Raw genomic sequence first — 23,129 nt, 5'->3', positions numbered from 1 at the left:
CGACTTCAGCTCAGGTCATGATCTCACGGTCTGTGTGTTTGAGCCCCGCGTCGGGCTCTGTGCTGACAGCTCAGAGCCTGGAGCCTGTTTCCAATCCTGTGTCTCCCTCTCTCTCTGCCCCTCCCCCAGTCTCACTTTGTCTCACTCTGTCTCTCAAAAATAAATAAATATAAAAAAATTAAAAAAAAAAAAGAAAGTGAACACATTCATGTATGTAAAATAATATGGCTTAAAAATTGACCTTCATCTGTCACTTGACTTATTACTTTAATTTGTTTTTATTAATCAGGAACATCAAAGAAAAAAATTGACCTTATCTGTGCTGAAAGATCGCAAATAATCCATGGTGACAGTTCTTGAAGATTATTTTTCATCAAAGTCAAGCCCGTGGCAGACATATGCGTTCTAACAAGTGAGTTTGGCCATCCCTAGCCTTTCTCAATAGCCACTGAAAACCAGATTTCAGTTAATGTCTTAAACACAGTATCCTACTTTTTCCCCACAGTACCCCATGTTGAGCCCTGAGTCCTTCCTGTTGGGGTGAGAACTTCCCTTTCACTCTTGACTTTGCTCCCGTCATCCCACACATCAGTACTGGAAGAGCAAATATGACTCAGAAACCGGTTCCCCAGGGTTGTAACATCAAATGAGACACACTGGGGTCATTACGCTGTAAACCAATGCCTGTGTTTCCCTGGGCTGGGTTCTCTAGAAGGTGTGCGGCTGACTGAATTGCCAGAAGAACGTTCGCAAGTGTGGGAAGAAAGGACTTGCCACCAGCCTTGACTTCTAGAGACCTTTCTCTGGGCCGGGACGGATTTTATGTGAATCAGAAATACCTCCGGAAGATTCAAGAAGCTGTAGGGGTGACGCAGATCTGTGGAGGGCCAGCATGGGAATCCTATACTCTGAGGTATGTGACCTTTCTGGAAGTAAGATTCCAAAGGTGTTAAAAATTGCTCTTGCTTTCCAAATGTAATTTCCCGTTCCTGTGAAAATGTCTCCTTTTTTTCTGCATAGCTTTCCGTGAGAGTGTGAAGTCAAAACGAAGTCTTGGGCGTTAATCTTTTTAATACACTTAATATTATGAGGTAAATCATTTTGTAATTCTACAACTCAAGCTAGGTGTAAGTAGAGAGTTATACAATATATATATGTCCCGATGTCTAGATGATGTTTGTGGGGGTAATTTGGATCTTGCAGGGACTTAGGAAAATGGAATTAACAGAGTCATGTTTTCTGATGTCAAACATCCAGAGGAAAAGTGAAAATTGCGCCCCACTGGATTTTCTAAACATGCAAAAGTAGACTGACTCTTCTGTGGAAAAGCAGGGACGGACTGACACCTTTGAACTTGGTATTTGAAAAGAAAATCACTACCAGCGATTATAAGTAAAGATTATCCCTGTATAAAAGAGGGACAAAGGCAGAATGTATATTTTTTGGCACTTTGAGTTTTTTCTTTTCATATCTGATGGATACAAAAACGCTTTCTTTCCCCTGTATTGAAAGTAACCTATTAGAATCAAATAAATTTTTAAATAATGTTTCAAAGACGTACACGTAGTGTACGAACTAGAGTAATGATGTCATTATTCACAATTTACTCCCTTCCCTCTCTAACACAATTAACTGGTTGTTCTGCATTTCATTACAAATGCTCAACAGAACCTTCTCCGGTGGTTCTTCTACTAAAGGCGGTTTCTCTGCGTTTGCAATTTTTTCCAATGCCGTGTGTGTGTGTGTGTGTGTGTGTGTGTGTGTGTGCGTGTCTTTATAGTAAATGTACTCGTTGATTAGTTTAAGCTTTAGATTTAGGCAATCTAAAGTTTGAGAAATTGCTTCACTCACTGTGGTAGAATGGAGAAACTTACTTTTTAGGGGGGCAACCCAGTGATTCTCAGGGAGAGGAGCAATTTACCTCCCTTGGGAGAAACACTGCTCTAGGCTAGTGCTTTTCAAATTTTAATGTGAGGACCGATCACCCAAGCTCTGGTTTCAATGCAGATTGTGGTTCTGTAGGTTTGGGTGGGGGTGAAGATTATGCATTTCAATTCCTTGATGCTTGTATTGTTGGTCCCTGGACCACACTTTAAGCAGCCAGGTTGTAATCTCCGTCCTGAGACCAAGTACGTTAAAAAAAAAAAGTCTCTTCCTGTGCAGTGCATATTGTTTGTTTATCGGGTGTTGATCTGGCAAGTAGTTGAGTCAAGGCAAGATAGGAAGAATTATTTATAAGCATTGCTGGGGGAAAAGTTTTTCCTCTACAAAATTTCTTCTGGTTGGTCTACGAACTAAATTGACATGAGACAGATTAACCGGAGAAAATCAAATTTGATTTTGTACGTATGGGAACACTACATATATTGTTTCTCTTGAGTCTACTGGATCTTGACTGCCTCTAGCTCAAAATAAGACTTCAGGGGCCCAAGTGGCATACCCTGGGGAGACTTACCCTGGGCCCCTTCAGGGTCAATGAGAATATCCCCAGAAGTGGAATAAATGTTTCACTTTTCAGATATATGGAGGACAAAGCAACTTGGAATGTACTACGATATTTAAAGACAAATCCGACACCCCATGTGCAAACACACACATACACACGCACCTCTAAAAATTCCTAACATGCCTAGACGCTCATAGGTAATTATTCAAAGCTCATAATTAATATCGAATCCAAGATAGTCTAAGGTAGTGTTGAAATAGACGTTATGGCCATGCGACTCCATATCACAAGTGGACGTGGATTCTAGGCCCTTCCGTCTGACTGCGCACACTTGTTCACTAACTCTAGTAACAGCAGTATGAAACATATGAGCACCTGGGAGGTTCACCATTTTCAGAGAGAAGAGAGTTGCCCACCCTTTTGGCAAAGAGTTTCTCAATTTGCAGGATTCCCCATTGATATCGACTTGGTTTTTGTTGTTTGTTTTTAAGGTAAACGTAGCCACCGCTGAGGATGGTAAAGGCAGTGGTAAAACTAGCTTGAGTAGCAGGTTCCTATGAGGAGTAAGTGTTAGATCTTCCATAGTGTCGCTGTGCCAAGGATGCTGTTTCCGGAAAAGAGGTGTGTATTCTGCTTTCTCATTACTCGCCAGCAGCCTCGACCCTGGGAGGTACTCATCTGGCGTGAGGGTGCTCTTACTGAGCTCTGCTGCAGGGACTCTGGTTTGACTGCTGGCTTTAGACGCTTTGCATTTTCAGTTGACTGAGCGATGATGTCCCAGAGTAGTGGGTCAGAGAGCCTGAAGAGAAGTGGGTCCTTGGAAATATTTTTTAATGTGTATTTATTTTTGAGAGAGAGAGAAACAAAGAAGGGGGAGGGGTAGAGAGAGAGGGAGACCCCGAATCCGAAGCAGGCTCCAGGCTCTGAGCTGTCAGCGCAGAGCCCGGTGCAGGGTTCGAACCCATGGACCGTGAGATCATGACCTGAGCGGAAGTTGGACGACGCTCAACCTACTGAGCCACCCAGGCGCCCCTAGAAGTGGGTGCTTTTAGATGAGAAGAAGGCTTAGCTTGTTTTCCGGAAGCTGGAACTGTAGTTGCATGTGGGAATTACAGGTGAATGGAAAAGACAACAACCTAACTTAGTCTTATCCTCTGGTGTTCTGAGGCAGTCTCTCTGCGAGACTCCCCCACCTCTGATTTTAGAGAGGGTGAGAAGCTCTGAAGTAATTCCTCAAATGTGTAGACACGATGTCCTCATCTGTCATGTAGGTGCCAGTCGCTTTGGCCTTGTGCCAGTTTCCTTCTACGTTTCCTAAGGCGTAAAGAATGCAAACCACCGAATGAGAACAGGACGAGAGCCGACCAGTTTTCCCCATTCATTCCCTGGTCCTATACTTTTTAAAAACATTTAAATTCCAATGTAGTTACCACACAGTGTCATATTAGTTTCAGGTGTACAATATAGTGACTCAATAATTCTATACCTCATTCAGTGCTCATCATGATAAGTGTCTCTTAATCAAAGCACACACGGGAGCACCCAGTGATGAGTAACTCAAAGGGGTGATCAGAACTGGGACGCTTACACCGTCTCGACAAAAGGACCACATATTTTCAGAGGAGCTATCAGACACAGCAGAAGGACTTTGATTTCTTAGGGTGGCAAACTGTGGAAGGCAGATATATGGGGGAGCTAATGGAAGGCAAGGGCTGCTGAGTAAATGTTATTATGTCTCTTCCTTTGGTGCCTTCTCTGGGCTGGCAAGGGTAACTTTTGTCCTTCTTGGCAGAGAGGGGAGGGGGAACCCCTTCACAAATTTATATCATGCTTTTAAGTAACTGGGAGGAAGGCAGAGAACTTTCCTTGTATCTGCTTCTTCTCTGTTGCCTTCAGCTCAGAATAATCATTATGCCAGGGGTGTATTTTGGGGTGCCTACACTGCATATATGTATACATCTATTGAGGAATAATTGACGTAACATTATATTAGTTTCGGGTGCGTAGCGTAATGCCTCCGTAGTTGTATGTGCTGCAGTATATTTGTATATTACCGCCAGTAACTCCAGCATGGTCCTCCTTACCCTTGGGTGGCCATTGTTTGACAGAAGGTCCCAGCGCCCAGGAGGCTATAAGGGTGACGTTCCTGCTTCCTCTGGGCTCTGCACTCACCTCTCGGGTGGTCTGAGGTGGTAGGAAGGTAGGCTTCTGATCTGCTCGATCCTGGCAGCGAGAATTCACCTTTTCTCCTCCTCGTTGGGGGAAAAGGCTTTCTTGCTCTCTCCTTCTTGTCATCACTGACCTCAGAGCTTCTCAGGTCTGATGCCCAGCAGTGGGGCCCCATTAGTCTTCCAGCAGTAAAGACAACATACTCTCAAGGAGACCTTGTTGGAGAAAGAATACAAAACAGATAACTATGCTCTGCCTCCATTTCTCCTCATTGCTACTCTTCTTTACAATTCAACCACTTCTGGAACTTTCTTTCATGTTACATAAAAGCTAAATGGGCCTAAGTCAACCTTGAAAATAAAAAAACCAACCCTATGCTTTTTTTTATTTGCCTTCCAGACAGGATTTATTAAGAAATTTCCAAATTCCAGCATGTGACAAAATGAGCCATCAGAAAGAAAGGCTTGAGATTAATTGTACAAATAGATGGACCCTTCAATACTGTTCCCTAAGATTAGTTAATCTGAAAAGGAAAAAAAGACTGTCTTGTTTTCTCTCTCTTTTTAAATTAATTAATTTATTTTGAGAGAGACAGAGACAGAGAGAGCACTCCAGCAGGGGAGGGACGGAGAGAGAGGGAGAGAGAGAATTCCGAGCAGACTCCGTGCTCAGCGCAGAGCCCAACGTGGGGCTCGATCCCACAACTGCGAGATCACAACCTGAGCCTATATCAAGGGCCAGATGCTCAACAGACTGAGCCACCTAGGCATCCCATTTGTTTTCTTTTTTTTGGGGGGGGGGGGGAGTACAAGTGAGTGAGGGGCAGAGAGAGAGAGAAAATCCCGTGAGGGAGGGAGAGAGAGAGAGAGAGAGAGAGAGAGGAGCAGGGCTCACCCCAAAATAATGGGACTCATGTTTTACCCGAAGTGGGGCTCGTGTTCCCAGAAGTGGGACTTGAACTCACGAACCGCGAGATCGTGACCTGAGCGGAAGTTAGATGCTTAACTCGCCCAGGCTCCCCCATCTTCTTTTGTTTCCCGAGAAGACATTTCATCAGTGCGCCCAGGCTCTTTACCTGAATCATTTTGCTTCAAAAAGCACAAATCCTTCTCAGAAATTTTTATGAAACCTCTCACGTGGTGTGGAGCTTCAGCGCGGAGATGGTTAATGAACAACTGACCGAGTCCCCCGGAGAGCAGGCAGAGTTCCACGAGCTCTTTCCCTACACTGGGAACCAGCGAAGTTCCGTTACTCTGTAGGAGAATTTTCACCACGGTGAAGGTGGGGCGGGGGGCGCGTCTGGCTCTTAGAGACACTGGTAATGGTGCACGCAGCTCAGGTATTGCTGCGTGGTTAAAATAACACCAAGTATTTCCCAGCTGTGATGTCTCCGCCACTGGGATTGGTGTCCAACATGATTCTGTAAATGATACACATAGAATATTTTAGCGGATCATTTACCTGCTGAACGTGTCATGACCTCCCCAGAGACACTCCTTAAATTTTAGGCCCTCGGAGAGTGAGATACAAAGTGGGCAGGGGCAGGGTTCTAGCACCAAGTTTGGGAGTCTTTTTATTATCTATCTATCTACCTATCTATCTAGTTAGTTAGTTTGAACTAGAGAGAGAAAGCATGAGCTGGGGAGGAGCAGAGGGAGAGAGAGAATCTTAAGCAGACTCCACACCCAACACAGGGCTCGATCTCCTGACATCATGACCTGAGCAGAAATCAAGAGTTGGACACTGAACCCACTGAGCCACCCAGGTGCCCTTGGGGTATTTTTAAAACCAGGCACACGGCGAGACGAAAGTTCACAAAAAGTGGTCCCTGATGTGTCAAGTTTCCTGAGTTTCTGATGCTCCTTAACGAACATCAGTGTAAGAGTTGCAGTGTTTCATTAAGGGTTACCTTTATTATGGGGGCTCCTTTCTTTCACCTCTGCAGTGGTTCCCAACCCTCTCTATGCCTTAGAAACACCCAGGGAACTTTTTAAAATAACACTAATACCCCCGCCTTACTCCCCATACCCTCTTCCCTAGATTCTAATTCGGTTGGCTAGTGATGGGACCCGGGGCCTGTACTTTAAAAGGGCCCTAGGGGCGCCTGGGTGGCTCCATCGGTTAAGTGGCCGACTTCGGCTCAGATCATGATCTCGCGGTCTGTGAGTTCTAGCCCCGCGTCGGGCTCTGTGCTGACAGCTCAGAGCCTGGAGCCTGCTTCCGATTCTGTGTCTCCCTCTCTCTGACCCTCCCCTGTTCATGCTCTCTCTCTGTCTCAAAAATAAATAAACGTTAAAAAAAATTTTTTTTTTAAAAGGGCCCTAGTGCTTAGTCAGGGTTGAGAACCACTGGTTCTCACATCAAGGATACAGTCTGGTTAGAGGGACCGGACTTAACACGCAGGAAAAAGGCCAGTGAGCAGAGTGAGGTGCTGTGTCGTTCATGCTCTCAGTAGGACAGATCAAGGAGGTTCCTTGGACGTGAGCCATGAAGTGGGCCTTGAGGGACCCATAGTGCAACTGGGAAGTCACAACGGTGGCAAGCAGGTAGCTAAGGTGGGAGTGAGGCCGTTGGACTGAAAGAGAGGCCAGAATAGGGGGAAGAACAATTGAGGGGCTTTGAACATGGCAAAAATCATGGCCACCTCACTCTCTTAGGAAATGGGGAACATTAAGCTCAATCTCCATAATAATGGACGCAAATTAAAAAAATCACGCAAATTAAATAGACGCAAATTAAAACAGGGTGATGTGATAGACCATACCTGGGCTGGGGGACGGATGGCCAGTGGTCAGGGAAGCCTGTCTGAAGAGGTGACGTGTGGGCTGAGACATGATTTATCCTGGAAGAGAGCCAGCCGTACACTCACAAGCAAGTGCAGACAGAATACAGAAATGCACGTGGAATGTTCCTGAACTAGCTGGGAAGGATGAGATGGGAGAGAAAAGTCCGTTCACTAGCGTGCTCCCTTCACTCTGTGCCTCAGTTTTCCAGGTTGCACGGAGCCCAACTCCAGGGGACACCATCCCCACAAGTCAGTGGATGTGAACTCACACACACTCTTGGTACATACCCTTCTCTTCCTTCCCTTCCGTCTCCTCTTTTCCACCTTCCCCTGCATGTCCACTGAAGTCTCGTGGCAGTCTCTCCTTCGATCTGTTTCTTTCTTGTTCACCATTATTGTTGTATGACAATGGCTTGAAGTCTTTGCTTGTGCCCTTTTCTCTATTTTCTCACTTTTGCCCACCCTCCTCCAAGGACCCACCCTTACCTCCCTTGATTCCGGAGCGCAATTTCCCCTTTCTTTCTGTTCCCTGGGGTCATCTGCAGTGACCTCCACACCCCCAAGCATTCCCTCTCTTCTCCGGACCTCTGCCTCTGCTCCAAATCAACCACCCCACATGACCGCTCGTGACTTCTAGGGACGAAGCCCAGTCTGCAACAGGTAGGATTCGGTGACTCTGCCTCCTATCCCAACTCCGTAACTGGTCCCATTTCCCACTAGATCATGCGTGCTGACTCTGCTCTCATCCTCCTTCGTGTTTCTATCTGCTTGTCTCTGTTTCCAAGTCCATCAGGCTCCACCTGGTTTCCATGTGTCGTCCATTCAGTCTGTATCCCAGGGTGAGCTGCTCCTCCCAAGCCCTTGCCTGACAGACCTGTTTCCTAACCTTCGTTCTTTGCCCCTGTCACTTTCCCCACACCTCCCTGACGACAGATGTGCCGAGGAGAACTGCAAACCTGTCTGGTAGTCTAACGCGTTTCTACATAACCTGACGCTTCAGGCAATTTGATGTTTTTTGTTCATCTCATGCAGCGCTTTTCATGAATGGCTGTCCCAAATCTTCCCCACCAGGTTCCAGAACCTCTTCTATCCTTGTCTCAGTCTTGTCTCCTGTGTTACTAACCTGCTCATCTAGTTAAACGTAATGGTGGCTCGTTGAGTTATCTGTCTATGCCCGTTTATTTACGATAGATACGTATTGGCATAAAGCATGGAGATCAAAACTTCAGGCTTCTGGGAGAAAAGTTTGACCGACCTGAAACGTTCTTTCTATCCCAACCACCTGAGTTGCCTCCCGTGCTTTGCTCAGAGCCCGGATTGTCATCCTGTTTAAGGCCAGGGCTTCCACTGCTGTTCATTCCCTTTCATGACCACCTCTGCCCATCTTCCCTGGCTCCTCATGTTTTAAATAATTACAAGAGTACTTTACCTTAATGGAGGGCTTGTTATTATGGGTCTGATCTGAGCTGAGTGTTTCATCTATGCAGTCACGTTCCTGTGACCTGATAAAGAAGATTTGGTGATCATTATTTTTTAAAGTGTCTATTTATTTATTTTGAGAGAGAGAGCAAGAGTGCACATAAGTGGGGGGTGGGGGCAGAAAGAGACAGGAAGTCAGAGAATCCCAAGGGAAGCTCCACGCTGTGAGCACAGAGCCTGATGTGGGGTTCGATCCCACAGACCATGAGATCCTGACCTGAGCCGAAATCGAGAGTTGGATGCTTAACCAACTGAGCCACCCAAGTGCCCCAAGAAGATGTGGTTATTAAATCTAGAAGGGAACAAAGCACAAAGAGGCTAAGTAAGTTGTCCAGCTAACAGTACTCTTATGTGGCAGTGTTGAGATTGGAACCCAGAGAGTTTCTTTCCAGAGCCCGCGTTTCTGACCACGCGATAGCACTTTGCCTACGGATGTGCGGAATGAGGACGAGACCCTGCTGCCTCCCTCTGTGCTCCAGGAGCTCTGTCTTGGCTTTTACTGCCAAAGTGACGACAATTGCTCTCCAGTCACACCCTCTGATTCCTCGTAGACCATGTGCTCAGGCCCCAGTGTTCTGCCTCCTGCCCCATCACTCTATGAACACTGATCTTTGGATACTTATTCAGGATCAAATCCAGAGTCTCTCCTTACACTTCATACCCTTACGTCCATTTTGCAACTTTTCCTTCTTTGCATCTGGACCAAATCTTTTTCTGGTTTCTCCTGCAGCCTCTCGGACCATTATTCCTTTACCTCTTGGCAGATATTGCTATATCCAGGTCAGTTTGGAGAAGAATCTGGATACATAACCAGGAAGGCTTGGACACCAGGTGATCAGGGCGGAAAGGGGACAGACCAGCCTCCTGAGAGTGTAGACTGTAGCTTAATTGGGGTGCAAGTGGAACACAAAATAACCTCAAATGCAAAGTCTTGCAGCCAGAAGGCATTCTGAAGGCTGTTTTTCAAACTGCCTGAAGTAATTACAGCCGGAAGAATGGATGTATTCCGTAGTCATTCCCCTTGATTTCATTGCTGGCACTGCTAGTTATGAGCTGTGTAACCACGGGCGCGGAAGGCAACTTCCCTCAGTCTCACCAATACAAAAGGGGCATACGGTTTTGCTCGGAGGGTTGTGTGAGGGTTAAATGAAGTAGCTGAAGGACTCAATAAAGGCGAGATCACGTTACGACTCATTCATTCCCTTACTTGTTCACCAAATAGACATCGGATGCCTACTGTGTGCCAGGCATATGCTGGATGCCGGGGATAGAATGTTCTAGTACAGACACAGTACCTGCTTTCACGGAGCTTACAGTCTAGCTGGGGAGATAGCTGTTAGTAATACTCGTGCCTTTCTTCACTTAGATCAAGGGTACAGAGAAGGCGGTGGTAAGAGACGAAGTTGGAAAGACAGGATTTGGGACATCCGAAGAATCGTGTGTCAGCTCGAGGACAGCATCCTAACCCAGCGGGTCATCAAGTGACCAAACGTTTCGGGAGGGAAGTGACAGGAAGCTGCCGTTTTGGCGGTCGGACTGGGGGCTGGAAGGGGGAGACAGGAGGAAGCAAGGTCAGTTAACCACCGGTTTTGCAACAGTCTTGGTGAGAACAACGAAAATCTGAACTAGTGCTTTGCCAGTGAGGATGGGCACAAGGCACCAGGGGATGGAAGTATCATGACGATCTCCCAAGGTCTCCACCGGTTTCCTCCTCCCCCAGAATCCCCCAAGTTCCAGAAACTTCAGAGGCCAACAGAATTCACGATAACTCTTCCCTCAAGGCAAAAGACAGCCTCTTCCTCTTTCTGGGCCCTAGCTTTTGTATTGGGCTTCCCTTGGGTCCCCATCCGTGCTTTCATGACCCCGAGCTGCCCCCTGGTGGAGTCTGGGAGTTTACAACAGCGCCCAACCCTTCCCGTGGTTCACTCCACCAGCCACTTGGGGGTCCAGCTGAACCAGGATGGCACTTTACTTTTCAAATACAGGAGCTCTGTGCCTGGGACACAGGAAGCTCAGGAAAGATTAAAAGATAAGATCAGGGTGGTGTTTTAAGGACGGTCGCTTGAATGGGATTAAGGAAGAACTCAGCCCTACCGGGTGTCTCTTGAAGGCAAACTGTCTACTTGTCCCCTCCTCCTTTCTGATGAGGACTCTCAGTGAAGCCCACGCAAGGGGGGCTTTATTTGGTGTCCTATGGGAATGTGGGCCCAGCGTTGTCAAAGCTTTAAATGTTTTAAGAGAAGTTGGGAAGCCAGATGAGTGCATGAAATGTGCCAGGATTTTTAATGTTGTAATTTAAAATCTTAAGAAGAAAGAAATTAACTCTATAGCCACCTGCTTTCAAGTTCAGTATGGTGGTCTATCAGTTACCAAATGCTAGTCCTATAAAGGATGAGTCGTAATCTGTGGCAAATTTGCACCGATTTATGGTGAAATTAGAAGAAAAAAAAAACAGACAAAGAAGCAGGGTTTTCCATACAGCGAAATCTGTCTCATATAAAGGATGGCTTTTTTTTTCCCCCTCTTCTGTGACTGTGTCCTTGTATATTTTGTTAAAATAGTTTTGCTCTTACATTTATGCTAAAACACCCTTTATTTTACTAAATGATGATGTTGTTTCTCACGGATTTACTTGGCAAAATTAAGAGTTGGCGACTCAGCATCACTGTTGTGTTTCGTTCTGTTTTGTTCGTTGTTGAGATCTAAGTGGCTGGGCGCCACTGCTAAGATAAGGGCTGAACGCCGTGGGGTAGTGTTTGCGCTTCGAAAGGACTTCCCCACCACCTCGAAGTGGATGGGGCAGATGCGTTGGCTGGGGAGAGACTGGAGGGTGGCAGTCACAGGGTGTGACGACGAAATGGAATTTCGCCTCATTCTTTTGTCTGGTGACTGAGGACACCAAGGCGCACGACGGGGAGAGATTTGTCCACGGTCGCCAGGCGGCTAGTTGCACAATCACGACTATAACCCAGTTTGCTGACAGCAAACGCGTCCTTTCGAATGCTCTGGTCGTTTGCACGTCAGCCCCACAGAACCTGGAGACGCTGCTGAGCCCAGCTTGTGATGAGGCCTAGGCACGGGATGACCCCAGGGTAGCGGAAGGGGGGTTGTGTGGTTGGGCATTTCTACTGCATTTTGGACCCCTGTATCATGCCCATTTCTTTGGGGGCACAGAACTTTGCCTCTTATCTGCTATTGAGCTGACTTGCCTCTGGGATGTTTCTTTTGTGAGCGGGGCCTTGGGTTTAAAAGTATCTTACTATTAGGGCGCCTGGGTGGCTGAGTCGGTTGAGCGTCCGACTTCGGCTCAGGTCATGATCTCGCGGTCCGTGAGTTCGCGCCCCGTGTCAGGCTCTGTGCTGACAGCTCAGAGCCTGGAGCCTGCTTCACATTCTGTGTCTCCCTTTCTCTCTGCCCCTCTCCCACTCATGCTCTGTCTCTTTCTCTCAAAAATAAATAAACGTTAAAAAAATTTTTTTTAATAAATAAATGTCAAAACAATTTTTTTTAAAGTATCTTACTTTTGAGGCGCCTGGGTGGCTCAGTTGGTTGAGCATCCAGCTCTTGATTTCGGCCCAGGTCATGATCTCATAGTTGGCAAGTTCGAGCCCTGCGTTGGGGCTCTGCGCTCACAGTGCAAAGCCTGCTTGGAGTTCTGTCTCCCTCTCTCTCTCTGCCCCTCCTCTGCTTGCATGCACGCGCTCTCCCTCAAAAATAAATAAACATTAAAAAAATCTTACTTTTAAAAGCTCACCGATTATGATATTTGGCTATGTTAGAAACATGAATTGCTTCGCTAACGTACCACTCAGCTTTCTCACTGGTGCTCATTACCCCAATCTGTGCTTCTTTAACATTGTTTTCTCACTGTTGAACGTGTGTGTGTGTGTGTGTGTGTGTGTGTGCGCTCACTCTATATTCCCAACTGGTAAGTACATTTTGCATGGTTGAGAGTATTTTGTACACCTGTCCCCGGCAACTGCGACTGGGACACAGCAGAGGTCTGACCTTGTCGCCAAATTACAGAACGACTGAATAAGCAGTAATAATAATTTCCATAAATTGAGCATGCCAGGTGTGATTCTAAGTGCCTTTTTTTTTCACACTCTCTAATTAAAATCAGTCTGAGAATATTTAGTATTTGCCTACCATGTGCCAGTGCTGTGTTACATACTGGGGGTATGAATGGAATAAATTCAAACATTACGTGGAACAGTATAGCCTCTATCCACACGAAGCTGGCAGCCAGTGCCTTCCCGCACTCAATGCTGCCTCAACCCCTCCCGATTCGTGCTGGTCTGCAGCGTGCCATTATACAGAATTAAGACAAGAGTGGACAGTTAGGCCAGTTGCTGTGAAACAGGGCTGGAGTCAGGAAAGACGGGGTAAAGTAAAACTTAAGTGATGACACGAGGGATGGGCCAGAGGCAGCCAGGTGAGCAGAGAGGGGGAAAGGTGTTTTGTGCAGAGGAAGCAGTAAGGGCGGGGCCCAGATGGAAGAAACCAAACATGAAGCATTGAAAACAGAAGACAGGTCCAGAAGGAGGTGGGGGAAAGTGGGCAAGGGGAGGAGGTCAGCTTAGGTCTTGCTGTCAAGCTCCCATGATGCTTTGCAAAGCCCCTTAGGACACTTTCTAAATAAAAAGCATCGGATCCAATCAATGATGTCATTTGTTATTTATGTATTATTTGTCTAAAATGGGTCTTTTCCACTGGGCTGGTTTCCTGGAGCACAGGGCGCCATATGTCTTTGTTTGATCATCTAGTGCTGCCCTAAATTCCTCCGATGCACCTACTCTATATTCGGTGAAATCCTGCCTCTCTGACAGGCGTCATCCATCCGTGAGCACACTCTTGAACGCATCTGTGTGCCAAGCAATTTAGGAAATCGTTGAGAGGTTCCTCGTGGACTTGGGCTTGTTCTAGATTTAAGGCTTGGCATAATGGAGACCAAAAATCTCATGTACAAAGTGATACACAGTAAAACCTTGCTTTGCGAGCATAATTCGTTCCAGAAACATGCTTGTAATCCAAAGCATGTCTCTCAAAGTGAACTTCAAGAACCATTGGCTCAGTTGTGATCACGTGACATTCGGCGTCATGTACGACTCGTATTGCAAGACATCGCCCGTTTATCAAGTGAAAAGCTGTCAGAAATTCTTGCTCGTCTTGTGGAACCTTCACGGAACAGGTTACTCGCAATCCAAGGTTTTACTGTATCACGATTTGGAAAGACTTGAGCTTTAAATTATCGGGTGGTGATTTCTGTCTTACGGGGGGCTTCGTTATGCCGGTATTTCAGGACCTGCTTGTGGTTTTCCCCTCTTAGCCCATCTGCCAGGCGGCCTATCAGAACGACTTTGGTCAAGTGTGGCGCTGGGTGAGAGAGGACCGCAACTGTATCAATGTGCAGGATGGCTTTAATGGAGACACCCCCCTGATCTGTGCTTGCCGCCGGGGGCACCTGAGAATCGTTTCCTTCCTCTTGAAAAGAAATGCTGATGTGAACCTCAAAAACCAGGTAGGCCATTACACATGAGTGGAGACAGCAATTGACTGTGGTAATCCTTTCTCCTCCTAGCAGTCGAGGATGTGCCATTTTCTCGTTGCCTGTAGCTCCTGATACAATTTTTTTTTTCTTTAAAGGGACTAACACATACCATTCTATCAGGCTAAAGAGCCAAAATAAATCATAGTTCAATCAGCAGGCGTATTTTATGGTTAATTATGTCCTTGTACTTCTGAAAAGAAAGGTTCATTCATTCCTTCATTCATTCATTTGACTAGTTGGAGCTCTCCCTTTCCTTTCCTCTTCCTCCTCATGCTTTTTCCTGCCTTCCTGCTTCCCTCTCCCTGCTCCTCCTCCTCATGATTCCAGAAGGAATGGGAAAGATTTCCTGGAAAAGAAATGCTGACCTGGTGGTGCTATTTCATGAGGTTTTTACCTACTGGGTCAATGTTCTCCGGGAGATCCTACCGTTCGCTCATAGGATTGAAGAAGGCCAGGTAGGTATTTGCCGAGGACAAACAAGGTCACGAACCAGAGGCTCCTGGAAGCCACACAGAGAGGCAGAAAGATGGTACTTAAAGATGCAGTGTTAGCCGACGGAACCCTCAGAATCAAGGACGAGCAGAACACAAGTGTATTGCTGAGAACATCTCTTTCGGAGCACCTTGGAACGGCCAGTGTCTGCATCCGAGTAAAGACAGCATTTAAAGTACACTCAGTAAATATAAAAAGTCATTATTTGTAATACTGACGAGTGCTCTGTTTCCACTCACATACACGGAGTGAGGAAAACACAGCCTGTCGGGCCCGCTTACCCCCTTCCGAGTCAGTATCGACACCAGCTGCTCTGGAGCAATCGCGTATTATCAGCAAATGGATCGCTACCGGGCCTTCTTGCTGGTACTTCCTATTTTTTGCTTGGTTGGGTTTAAAAGCAAGGCATGCCTGCACCGAATGTGACAGCGAAGCAGCTTCGTGGACCGTGACACCGTCTCCCTTGCACACAGCTGGAGGGCCAGGTGTGTGGGCTTGTGGTGAGTGGGAGTGGCGAAGGCAGATGTCCGTGGGTTCACATCCTCTGTCGGGGGGACGTGCTCATTTGGAAGCCGGGGGAAGGCGATGTCGGACAGCACAGGGATGGGGCCGAGAAGGCGGAGAACCTCAGCCAGCCTGCAGGGATCCTCTGGCATCAGGAACATCTTGGGAAGGACTTTAGGGATATGTTAGATAAACAGAGACTTTATCAGAAGGAGGGTTCGGTTTACATTTTTTATTTTGAGAATAGTTTTAATGGTTTTTAAATATTTAATCTTTCCCAAACACTAATCTTTGCACGTTAACAGCTTAACCGGTGCCTTCTCGTGTCTTAAATCTATGTTCAGGAGTCATTTTCAGACGTCCTATAAACAAAGGCCTGAAAATAAAACGAAAAGCCCTGTGGGTGATTCACATGCATGCGCCTAATAGAGACCATCGATTCTCTGGAGAGCACATTAAATTAAAACATAAATACGCTCTTTTTTTGGCTTGTCAGACTGAGCAGGATTAAAAAAGAAAATCAAGGGTTGATCGGGAAGAAAGTTTAAAAATTTTTTAATGTTTATTTTTGAGAGAGAAAGAGAGAGAGAGGGAATGAGTGGAGGAGGGGCAGAGAGGGAGGGAGACACAGAATCCGAAGCAGGCTCCAGGCTCCGAGCTGTCGGCACAGAGCCCGACGTGGGGCCGGAATTCACAGACTGAGAGATCAGGACCTGAGCCGAAGTCGGACGCCCAACCGACTGAGCCACCCGGGTGCCTCAGGAAGGAAGTTTAAATCGTTATTGTACCCGAGCACGGTTTAGCGCAATACGAAAAGCATTCACACATTTCATGTTAGCGATTATACTTTGAGAAACTTTTGCCAAAGACAAATTTAGAAATGTTGACAAAGCCTTATGAATGGAGATGTTCAGGCAGTATAATTTATAAAAATAGAAAGCTAAAAAACTTGAAATGTCCAACAGATAGGGTTTGGTTAAATAAACTAGAATGGCTCCATTCAGTAGAAAGTCATGAAGCCGTTATAGGCCTATGTTTACCATTTTTAAATGGCATGGAAAAATGCACATATTCTAAATGTTAATTAAGTTCCACCGCCCAATGTGGGGCTCAGACTCATAACCCTGACATCAGAAGTCACGCGCTCTACCGACCGAGCCAGTCAGGCGCCCCAGAAACTAAACTTTTTGATACGGTAATCTGAAAATATGAAATTTGAGACAAATATTAATGAGGAATCCTTTTCTTAATTTTCAGAAACAGAGAAACTGCTTGCATTATGCTGTGAAGAAAAAATTCACCTTCTTTGATTACCTACTCATTATCCTCTTAATGCCTGTTATGCTTATTGGGTATTTCCTCATGGTAAGTCCACTGTGCGTGTGACCAAAGGGCAAACGTGGAGATCAGCAGCATGAATCATCAAGTTTTGCTGGGCCGGTCATGTATAAAGAAATAGTAACAAAAATGAACTCTCGGTTTGCATTCTAAAAATGTACTTTCTTTCTTTCCTTTTTTTTTTTAATGTTCATTTATTTATTTTGAGAGGGGGAGAGAGAGAGCGAGAGCAGGGAGGGGCAGAGAGAGGGAGAGAGAGAATTCCAAGCAGGCTTCCTGCCGTCAGCACAGAGCCCGACGTGGGGCTCGAACCCACGAACCGTGAGATCGTGACCTGAGCCGAAGTCGGACGCTCAACCGACTGAGCCACCCAGGTGCCTCCCTCTTTTTACCCCCCAAAGAACACCAGCTCTGTGCTGACTCATTCCCTTTTTTCCATCTGGTTCCCTAGTGGCTGGTTCCACCTTTGAGAGATGACTCAACACATGTGTCACTTACTCGTTACATGACCAAGCTCCCTTCTCCTTGCAGCTAATAGACCGTGGATGTTAGTTAGTTAGCTGTCTTTGCTAACGTGGGCTCCGGGACAAAATCTGCCAGTTGGAAGTGTCATTGTTACCTCCTTGGGTATTTAAATGTTACAGAATTAGATATGATAGTGTTGATTTTGATGCTTCGATTTATGGGAAAAAGAAAACTGTAAGTCACTGATAAACACATACTCTGTTTATACCCCGGAAAAGTTCTCGAAAAATTACTTGTGTGTTTAGTACATGGCAGTTGCAGTTTCAGGGCCGGTGAGAGATCTTCCGTGTAGTTTCAAAAGGATCGAAAGGGGGATTAGAAAGACTCGTTCAGAATTTGTTGACTCACAACGCTGCTTTCTAAGACGGTCAGATGTTTAAAAGCCGGAGGCCCTGGCAAAAATACCAATTGGAATGAATAACCGCCTCTTAATGCACATTTTCCTACTTATTCATGGGGCTTGAATCTGTGCAGTTGAGATATGTACGGCATAAGCGACCGGGGAGGAAATTTCAGAGGAAGGGACCAGGAAGGACTGTGTCACTGCAGAGAAAGGCAGTGTAGATGTTGACAGAGGAGGGAAGTATAACCAGGGAAGAAAACTGGGTGGGGCTTCCTGTATGGCTAAGGGCTGACCTCCGGGACGGCCAGGACTGCCGTGCTCCCCTAGCAATGGGACGTTGGGGTGACGCCCAAACTGTCCTGTGGTCAGGGTCTCGGGGAACTGGGTAGGAAAAGGGGATTTCTGAGGCGTCTGGTTCATTTCGTTTCTTTGTTCGACCTTCTGGCACACTCTTGCTGGGGCCCTACTACGTGCAGGCACTGGGTGTGAGGGATGCAGAGATGAACCAAACAGATGGAGTCCTGTCCGTGCAAGAGTTCGTTGGAGGGCAGTGAAGAACGCATGAGTAATAAAATACGGCAGAAACGCCTGTAAAATTACTCTGAAGTAGGTAATACAGGGAGGTGATCAGTGCCACGAGAGCCCAGAGAGAGATTTCACCTGGCCGGGTAGGTCAGGGAAAGCCTCCTGGAGGAAGAGGGGCTCGGGCTGGGATACTAAAAATGGATTTAAAAATAAAATTAAAAAAAAAAATTTAAAACAGGGCTCTTGGGTGGCTCAGTTGGTTAAGCGTCCGACTCTTGATTCTGGCTCAGGTCATGATCCCAGGATTGTGGGATCGAGCCCCACGTTGGGCTCCGCTCTGAGCATGGAACGTGTTTGGGATTCTCTCTCTCCCCTTCTGCCCCTCTCCCCACTTAGATTCTCTGTCTCTCTCTCTAAAATAAAATTAAAAAATTGTTTTTTGAAAATAGAAGAAGAGAGGAGAGGCTTCTAGGCAGAAGGAACATTCGGGGCGGGGTGAGCCGGCAGGGACCAGAGGCCAAAACAAATTGGGCCTTGCAGGACAGGCTGGGAAGTTTGCTTCTGTCCTCAGAGCAATGGGACAGTGCCTGTGGGTTCTGAGCCAGGAAGGGAAAGACTGGTCCCTGGGCCCCAACCTCAGTAAGATTTGGCAGGTCTGGCGTGGGGCCGCCGAATTTGCATTTCTAAGTTCCCAGGTGCCCACGCTGCTGCTTCAGGACCACAGTCTGAGAACCTGATTGGTACTGGGCGGGGTGAGGAGGCGGGGAGATTTTAAGACAGATGCATAGACGCATAGAGGTGTTGGGATTAAAATAAACCCCGTGGAATAGAATAGTCCAGGCACACGATGGAGAAAACGCTTGTCAATGAACCTCCTCTTTACGTGTTGTTTGTAACAGGTGTCAAAGACCAAGCAGAACGAGGCTCTCGTTCGAATGCTGCTGGACGCTGGCATCGATGTGAACGCCACGGACTGCGTAAGTTCGTGCGTTTAGTCACCTTGAAATGATATTCAGAATGGTATTTGCGGGCAGAGTATTTGTCACCTACAGAGTTACTCGCTTTGTTTTCCTAGACACGTCTACATGTTCCTCGTCTTTCTTTACGTTTCATTTTTCTTTCTTTTGGTTTTCACTGCTAGTCAGGCGAGCTGGGGGTCGGTTAGATGCTGCCACTAAACTCACGGGGATCTTTATGGACTGGAGGACAGTTTTAGAACTTTTCAAAATGTTTTTATTTTGAGAGAGAGAGAGAGGGAGAGGGAGACGAGTGGGAAAGGGGCAGAGAGAGAGGGAGACACAGAATCCGAAGCAGGTTCCAGGCTCCGAGCTGTCAGCACAGAGCCCTACGTGGGGCTCGAACCCGCAGACTGTGAGATCATGATGTGAGCCGAAGTCAAAAGCTCAACCGACTGAGCCGCCCAGGCAGCCCCCAGCTTCTCATGTTTTGCTGTGGGCGTTTTCACAAGTCACACACGTACTGGACTCTCCATTTGTCACCTGTAATGTGAGGGTAGCCACACACCTACCTTGCGAGGCAGACTCATGTAGGGTGCTCAGCAGAGTGCCTGGCACGCAGTAAGTGCTCAACGAACAACAGCTGCGGTGGCCAAGCTCCCAACCCACCCGTAAGCGAGTCCCCACCTGTAAACTCCATGGATGAGGATCAAAGTCAAAGAGCCCAAGTGGCGCGGAGGGCGTGATGAGCAAGCAGCAGTGAACTTCTTTCTGTCTCTAACTAAATATAAGGTTTTGTTCTCACCTTTCACCCTTACACCCCGCGTCCCTCTCCCTCCCTTAAATGATCATAAATGGGCCGGATGTTTATTTGTATGACGTTTTATTTGCTTATATTGATTGGATGAAATTTTGGATTCCCAATTGTTTATTGAGAAAGGAGGCAAGTTGAAATTTGAGTAGACACGAACCAATATTCTGTGATCCTTGATTTGTTTTATGCTGTGTGCACCTCTGTGGGTGCATGTGTGTTACCGCTGTTCTGTGAGAGAGAAAATGTGCCCATCCCTGTTTCTATTAATTATTTACATCATTTTAGTTTTGATTATATTGGTATCATCATATGTTTAAACGGAGGTAGCTCTACGTGTGTGTGCACGTGTGTGTGCATGTGTGTGAGAGATTGAGAGAGAGAGAACACAGGAGAATAAGTTACTGAAGTGTATGTTTTTCCTTTTATTTAAAATAGAATTTTGGGGGATACCTGGGTGGTTCAGTTTGGTGGGCGTCTGACTCTTGATTTTGACTCAGGTCATGATCTCACGGTTCATAGGACTGAGCCCCGTGTCACTGTCGCTGTCAGTGCAGAGCCTACTTGGGATTCTCTCTGCCTCTCTCAAAGTAAATAAATAAACATGAAAAAAAAAAAAGAAAAAAAGAAAATAGAATTTTTGGGTTAATTTGGATAGATGACTACGGTGCTCTGTCATTCCTTAGAAAACTTCAAAATGTACTAAGTAAGATGTTATTAAAGATTGGGTGAATGGTTCGCTGAAGGTTTTTCTTGGTCCTTTCATTTAAAGTCAAAAGGTTTAAAACTTTGCCTGTGATCAAAATTTCTCTAGGATATTTTTCTGCTTCTCGATATGTATCTCTAGCTGGACTGTTACATTCCACACACACACACACACACACACACACACACACACACGCGCGCGCGCGCGCCACCATTTTTCTAAGACTATCTGAATATTCAGATAGTTTTTCCAACTCGAAGTAATGCGGTGCATTGTATTTCTAGGTAATTACACTCACTTTATTTCACATGGAAAAGTTCAAAGCCAGCTGTTTGGTGCATGATGTTATCACTTAAGAAAAATCAGCAATTGCAGCATTATCCGTTATGCTCTTAGAAGAGTTAATAAGGTCTGGCATTAATTCGTCACATACCCAAACCATGGTTGTTGGGCTGCTTTTTGAAAGGCAATATCTGGGGCACAAACACCCTAGCTATCCATCTCTTTTCACTTGTAGTTGGTGTTTTAAGTTAGTACCAGCAGAGGAGATCCGCTATTTCAGAATGCAGAATATAAGCCACAGCAAACCAAGCATGAGAGGTTTCTACATAGAACTAACTGCACCGATCCTGGAGCTGGGCTGTAGCGACATGAGCACCGTCTTCAGGTTGCGGGGATTTTGATCAACAACCACGGGGCATGATATTTGCAAAAAAGCCCGCGTGGGGACCCTTGAGGAGAAAAGACGGTACGATGATCGAGGTGGCGATTGCCCAGACATATAGAATTCCACAAAGAAACCTTGAGACAATTGAGCGTTAACTTCTTGCAGGCTGTGTTAAGTTTGGAACAGAAAATGAGAAAGGAAGATATTAATGGCGTATAGGACGTTAACCATATACACATGGAGGCAGGGAAGCCTTTTGAAATACAAGAAAAGTGGGTGTGCGTGGATGATTTGCAGACCGGTTTGCTTGGGTGGACCCTCTAGGATGTGACAAGTGCTTGCCGAAGGAGCCGCCTGCCGGGTCCGTAGAGCCCACGATGAACTCACTGTTGGTCTTTCGGTTTCAGTACGGCTGCACTGCGTTACATTACGCCTGCGAAATGAAAAACCAGAATCTCATCCCTCTGCTCCTTGAAGCTCATGCAGACCCCATGATCAAGAATCGGGTAAGAATCTGTGGGCTGTGGTCCGAGGTCCTTCTAGCAACAGCATCTCCTAACTTGGGCTGTGTGCTGAAGTGAATTAATTGCCTCTGATGTTGTTGACAGCAAAGCTAATTGTCCTAAGGAATTACGTTGTCCTATTCCTGTTAGAACCAAATGACCTTCAGAGCCCTTGCCGGGCTTGTAAGTCAGTTGGTCTAGACTGTTTGCTAGGCCTTTTGCATCGACCTTGGACTGCACTGGAGACAAAGGACCGTAATTTCTTTTTCTCCTCAGCGTGGTGAGACTTCGCTGGATATTGCACGGAGATTGAAGTTTTCCCAGATTGAGTTAATGCTAAGGAAAGCATCGTAATCCTAGAGGCCTCACGTGGAGAAATAGAAAGAAACCAAAGCACCGTGTTCTCTCTCCATTTTGGACAATCAGTCTGTGGACCGCTCAACCTGGATGCTGCAATTTTACGGTTACCATGGGTAACCCTAATGGCGGTTGCCATGGTGACATTTGTGGGAGAGCTTTGTACTGATGATTTTTTTTTCTCCCAGTGGAGTTCACCATGGTCATAATCTTTCTAGGAGAAACACTGAAGTCGTGGGAGTTTCCACTTTGGTCAACACAAAGGTGACATTTCCACCCCGGTTGGTCCTGAAGAAGAGAATCGCAGTTGGTTGGCTCGGTCCTCTCTTCTCAGGTGTGCCACTGTGACCAAGAGGTGGTCCTGTCTATATCATACCCAAAAAACGACTGTTTCTCTCCGTCCTTTTGAGTGGTAAGAGGAAGATTCGAAGTAGATATATTTGTATAGAATGATGTGTTGGGGGGGGTGGGGGGAGAGCTTCATATGTAAATATTCATTTGGTGAAACAACTTCAATAAAACCATCTATCAGTCATCAGGGGTGGGGGTATTTAGGCCACAGTCATATTGGGAAATCCTACAAGCCAGGGCTTTTTCTTTCTCTTTCCCGAGAGCCAATTTAACTAGAATACCTCTAGACATTTTGCTGTCAGCTTATAAGTAAAATCCGTCTTAATTATGAACAAAATTAGGCAACTATCAAGATGTTTCCTCACGGGGCGCCTGGGTGGCTTAGTCGGTTGAGCGTCCGACTTGGGCTCAGGTCAGGATCTCATGGTCCGTGAGTTCGAGCCCCGCGTGGGGCTCTGTGCTGACAGCTCAGAGCCTGGAACCTGTTTGGGGTTCTGTGTCTCCCTCTCTCTGCCCCTCCCCCGCTCATGCTCTGTCTCTCTCTGTCTCAGAAATAAATAAACATTTAAGAGAAAAGATGTTCCTTCAAAAATACCTTTATGATTCTCTCGTGAATGCCAG

At 46.4% G+C, this 23,129-nt stretch overlaps 1 protein-coding gene across 1 annotated transcript; it reads left to right on the top strand.

Annotated features, from left to right (window-relative positions):
* Positions 1–674: 674 nt before the first annotated feature.
* ANKRD22 (ankyrin repeat domain 22) lies at positions 675–22,933 on the top strand. Its single transcript, XM_042908976.1, has 6 exons — positions 675–913; positions 14,209–14,400; positions 16,684–16,791; positions 19,057–19,134; positions 21,705–21,803; positions 22,077–22,933. The coding sequence occupies exons 1-6, from the start codon at positions 893–895 to the stop codon at positions 22,152–22,154; spliced, it is 576 nt and encodes a 191-aa protein (XP_042764910.1). The 5' UTR covers positions 675–892; the 3' UTR covers positions 22,155–22,933.
* Positions 22,934–23,129: the final 196 nt, after the last annotated feature.

Source organism: Panthera leo, chromosome D2 (genome assembly GCF_018350215.1).
Source record: "Panthera leo isolate Ple1 chromosome D2, P.leo_Ple1_pat1.1, whole genome shotgun sequence".
NCBI classification, from domain to species: domain Eukaryota; kingdom Metazoa; phylum Chordata; class Mammalia; order Carnivora; family Felidae; genus Panthera; species Panthera leo.
The sequence above is the reverse complement of the archived record's forward strand: the minus strand, read 5'-3'. Positions and strand labels throughout refer to the sequence as shown.

What these genes read in the sequence shown, in the direction of transcription:
- ANKRD22 (XM_042908976.1), top strand. Translation starts at nt 893, where the DNA reads ATGGGAATCCTATACTCTGAG. An exon ending in TGGGAATCCTATACTCTGAG is followed by an intron (nt 914 to 14,208) that starts GTATGTGACCTT and finishes TTCCCCTCTTAG; the next exon opens with CCCATCTGCCAGGCGGCCTA. An exon ending in ACCCCATGATCAAGAATCGG is followed by an intron (nt 21,804 to 22,076) that starts GTAAGAATCTGT and finishes TTTTCTCCTCAG; the next exon opens with CGTGGTGAGACTTCGCTGGA.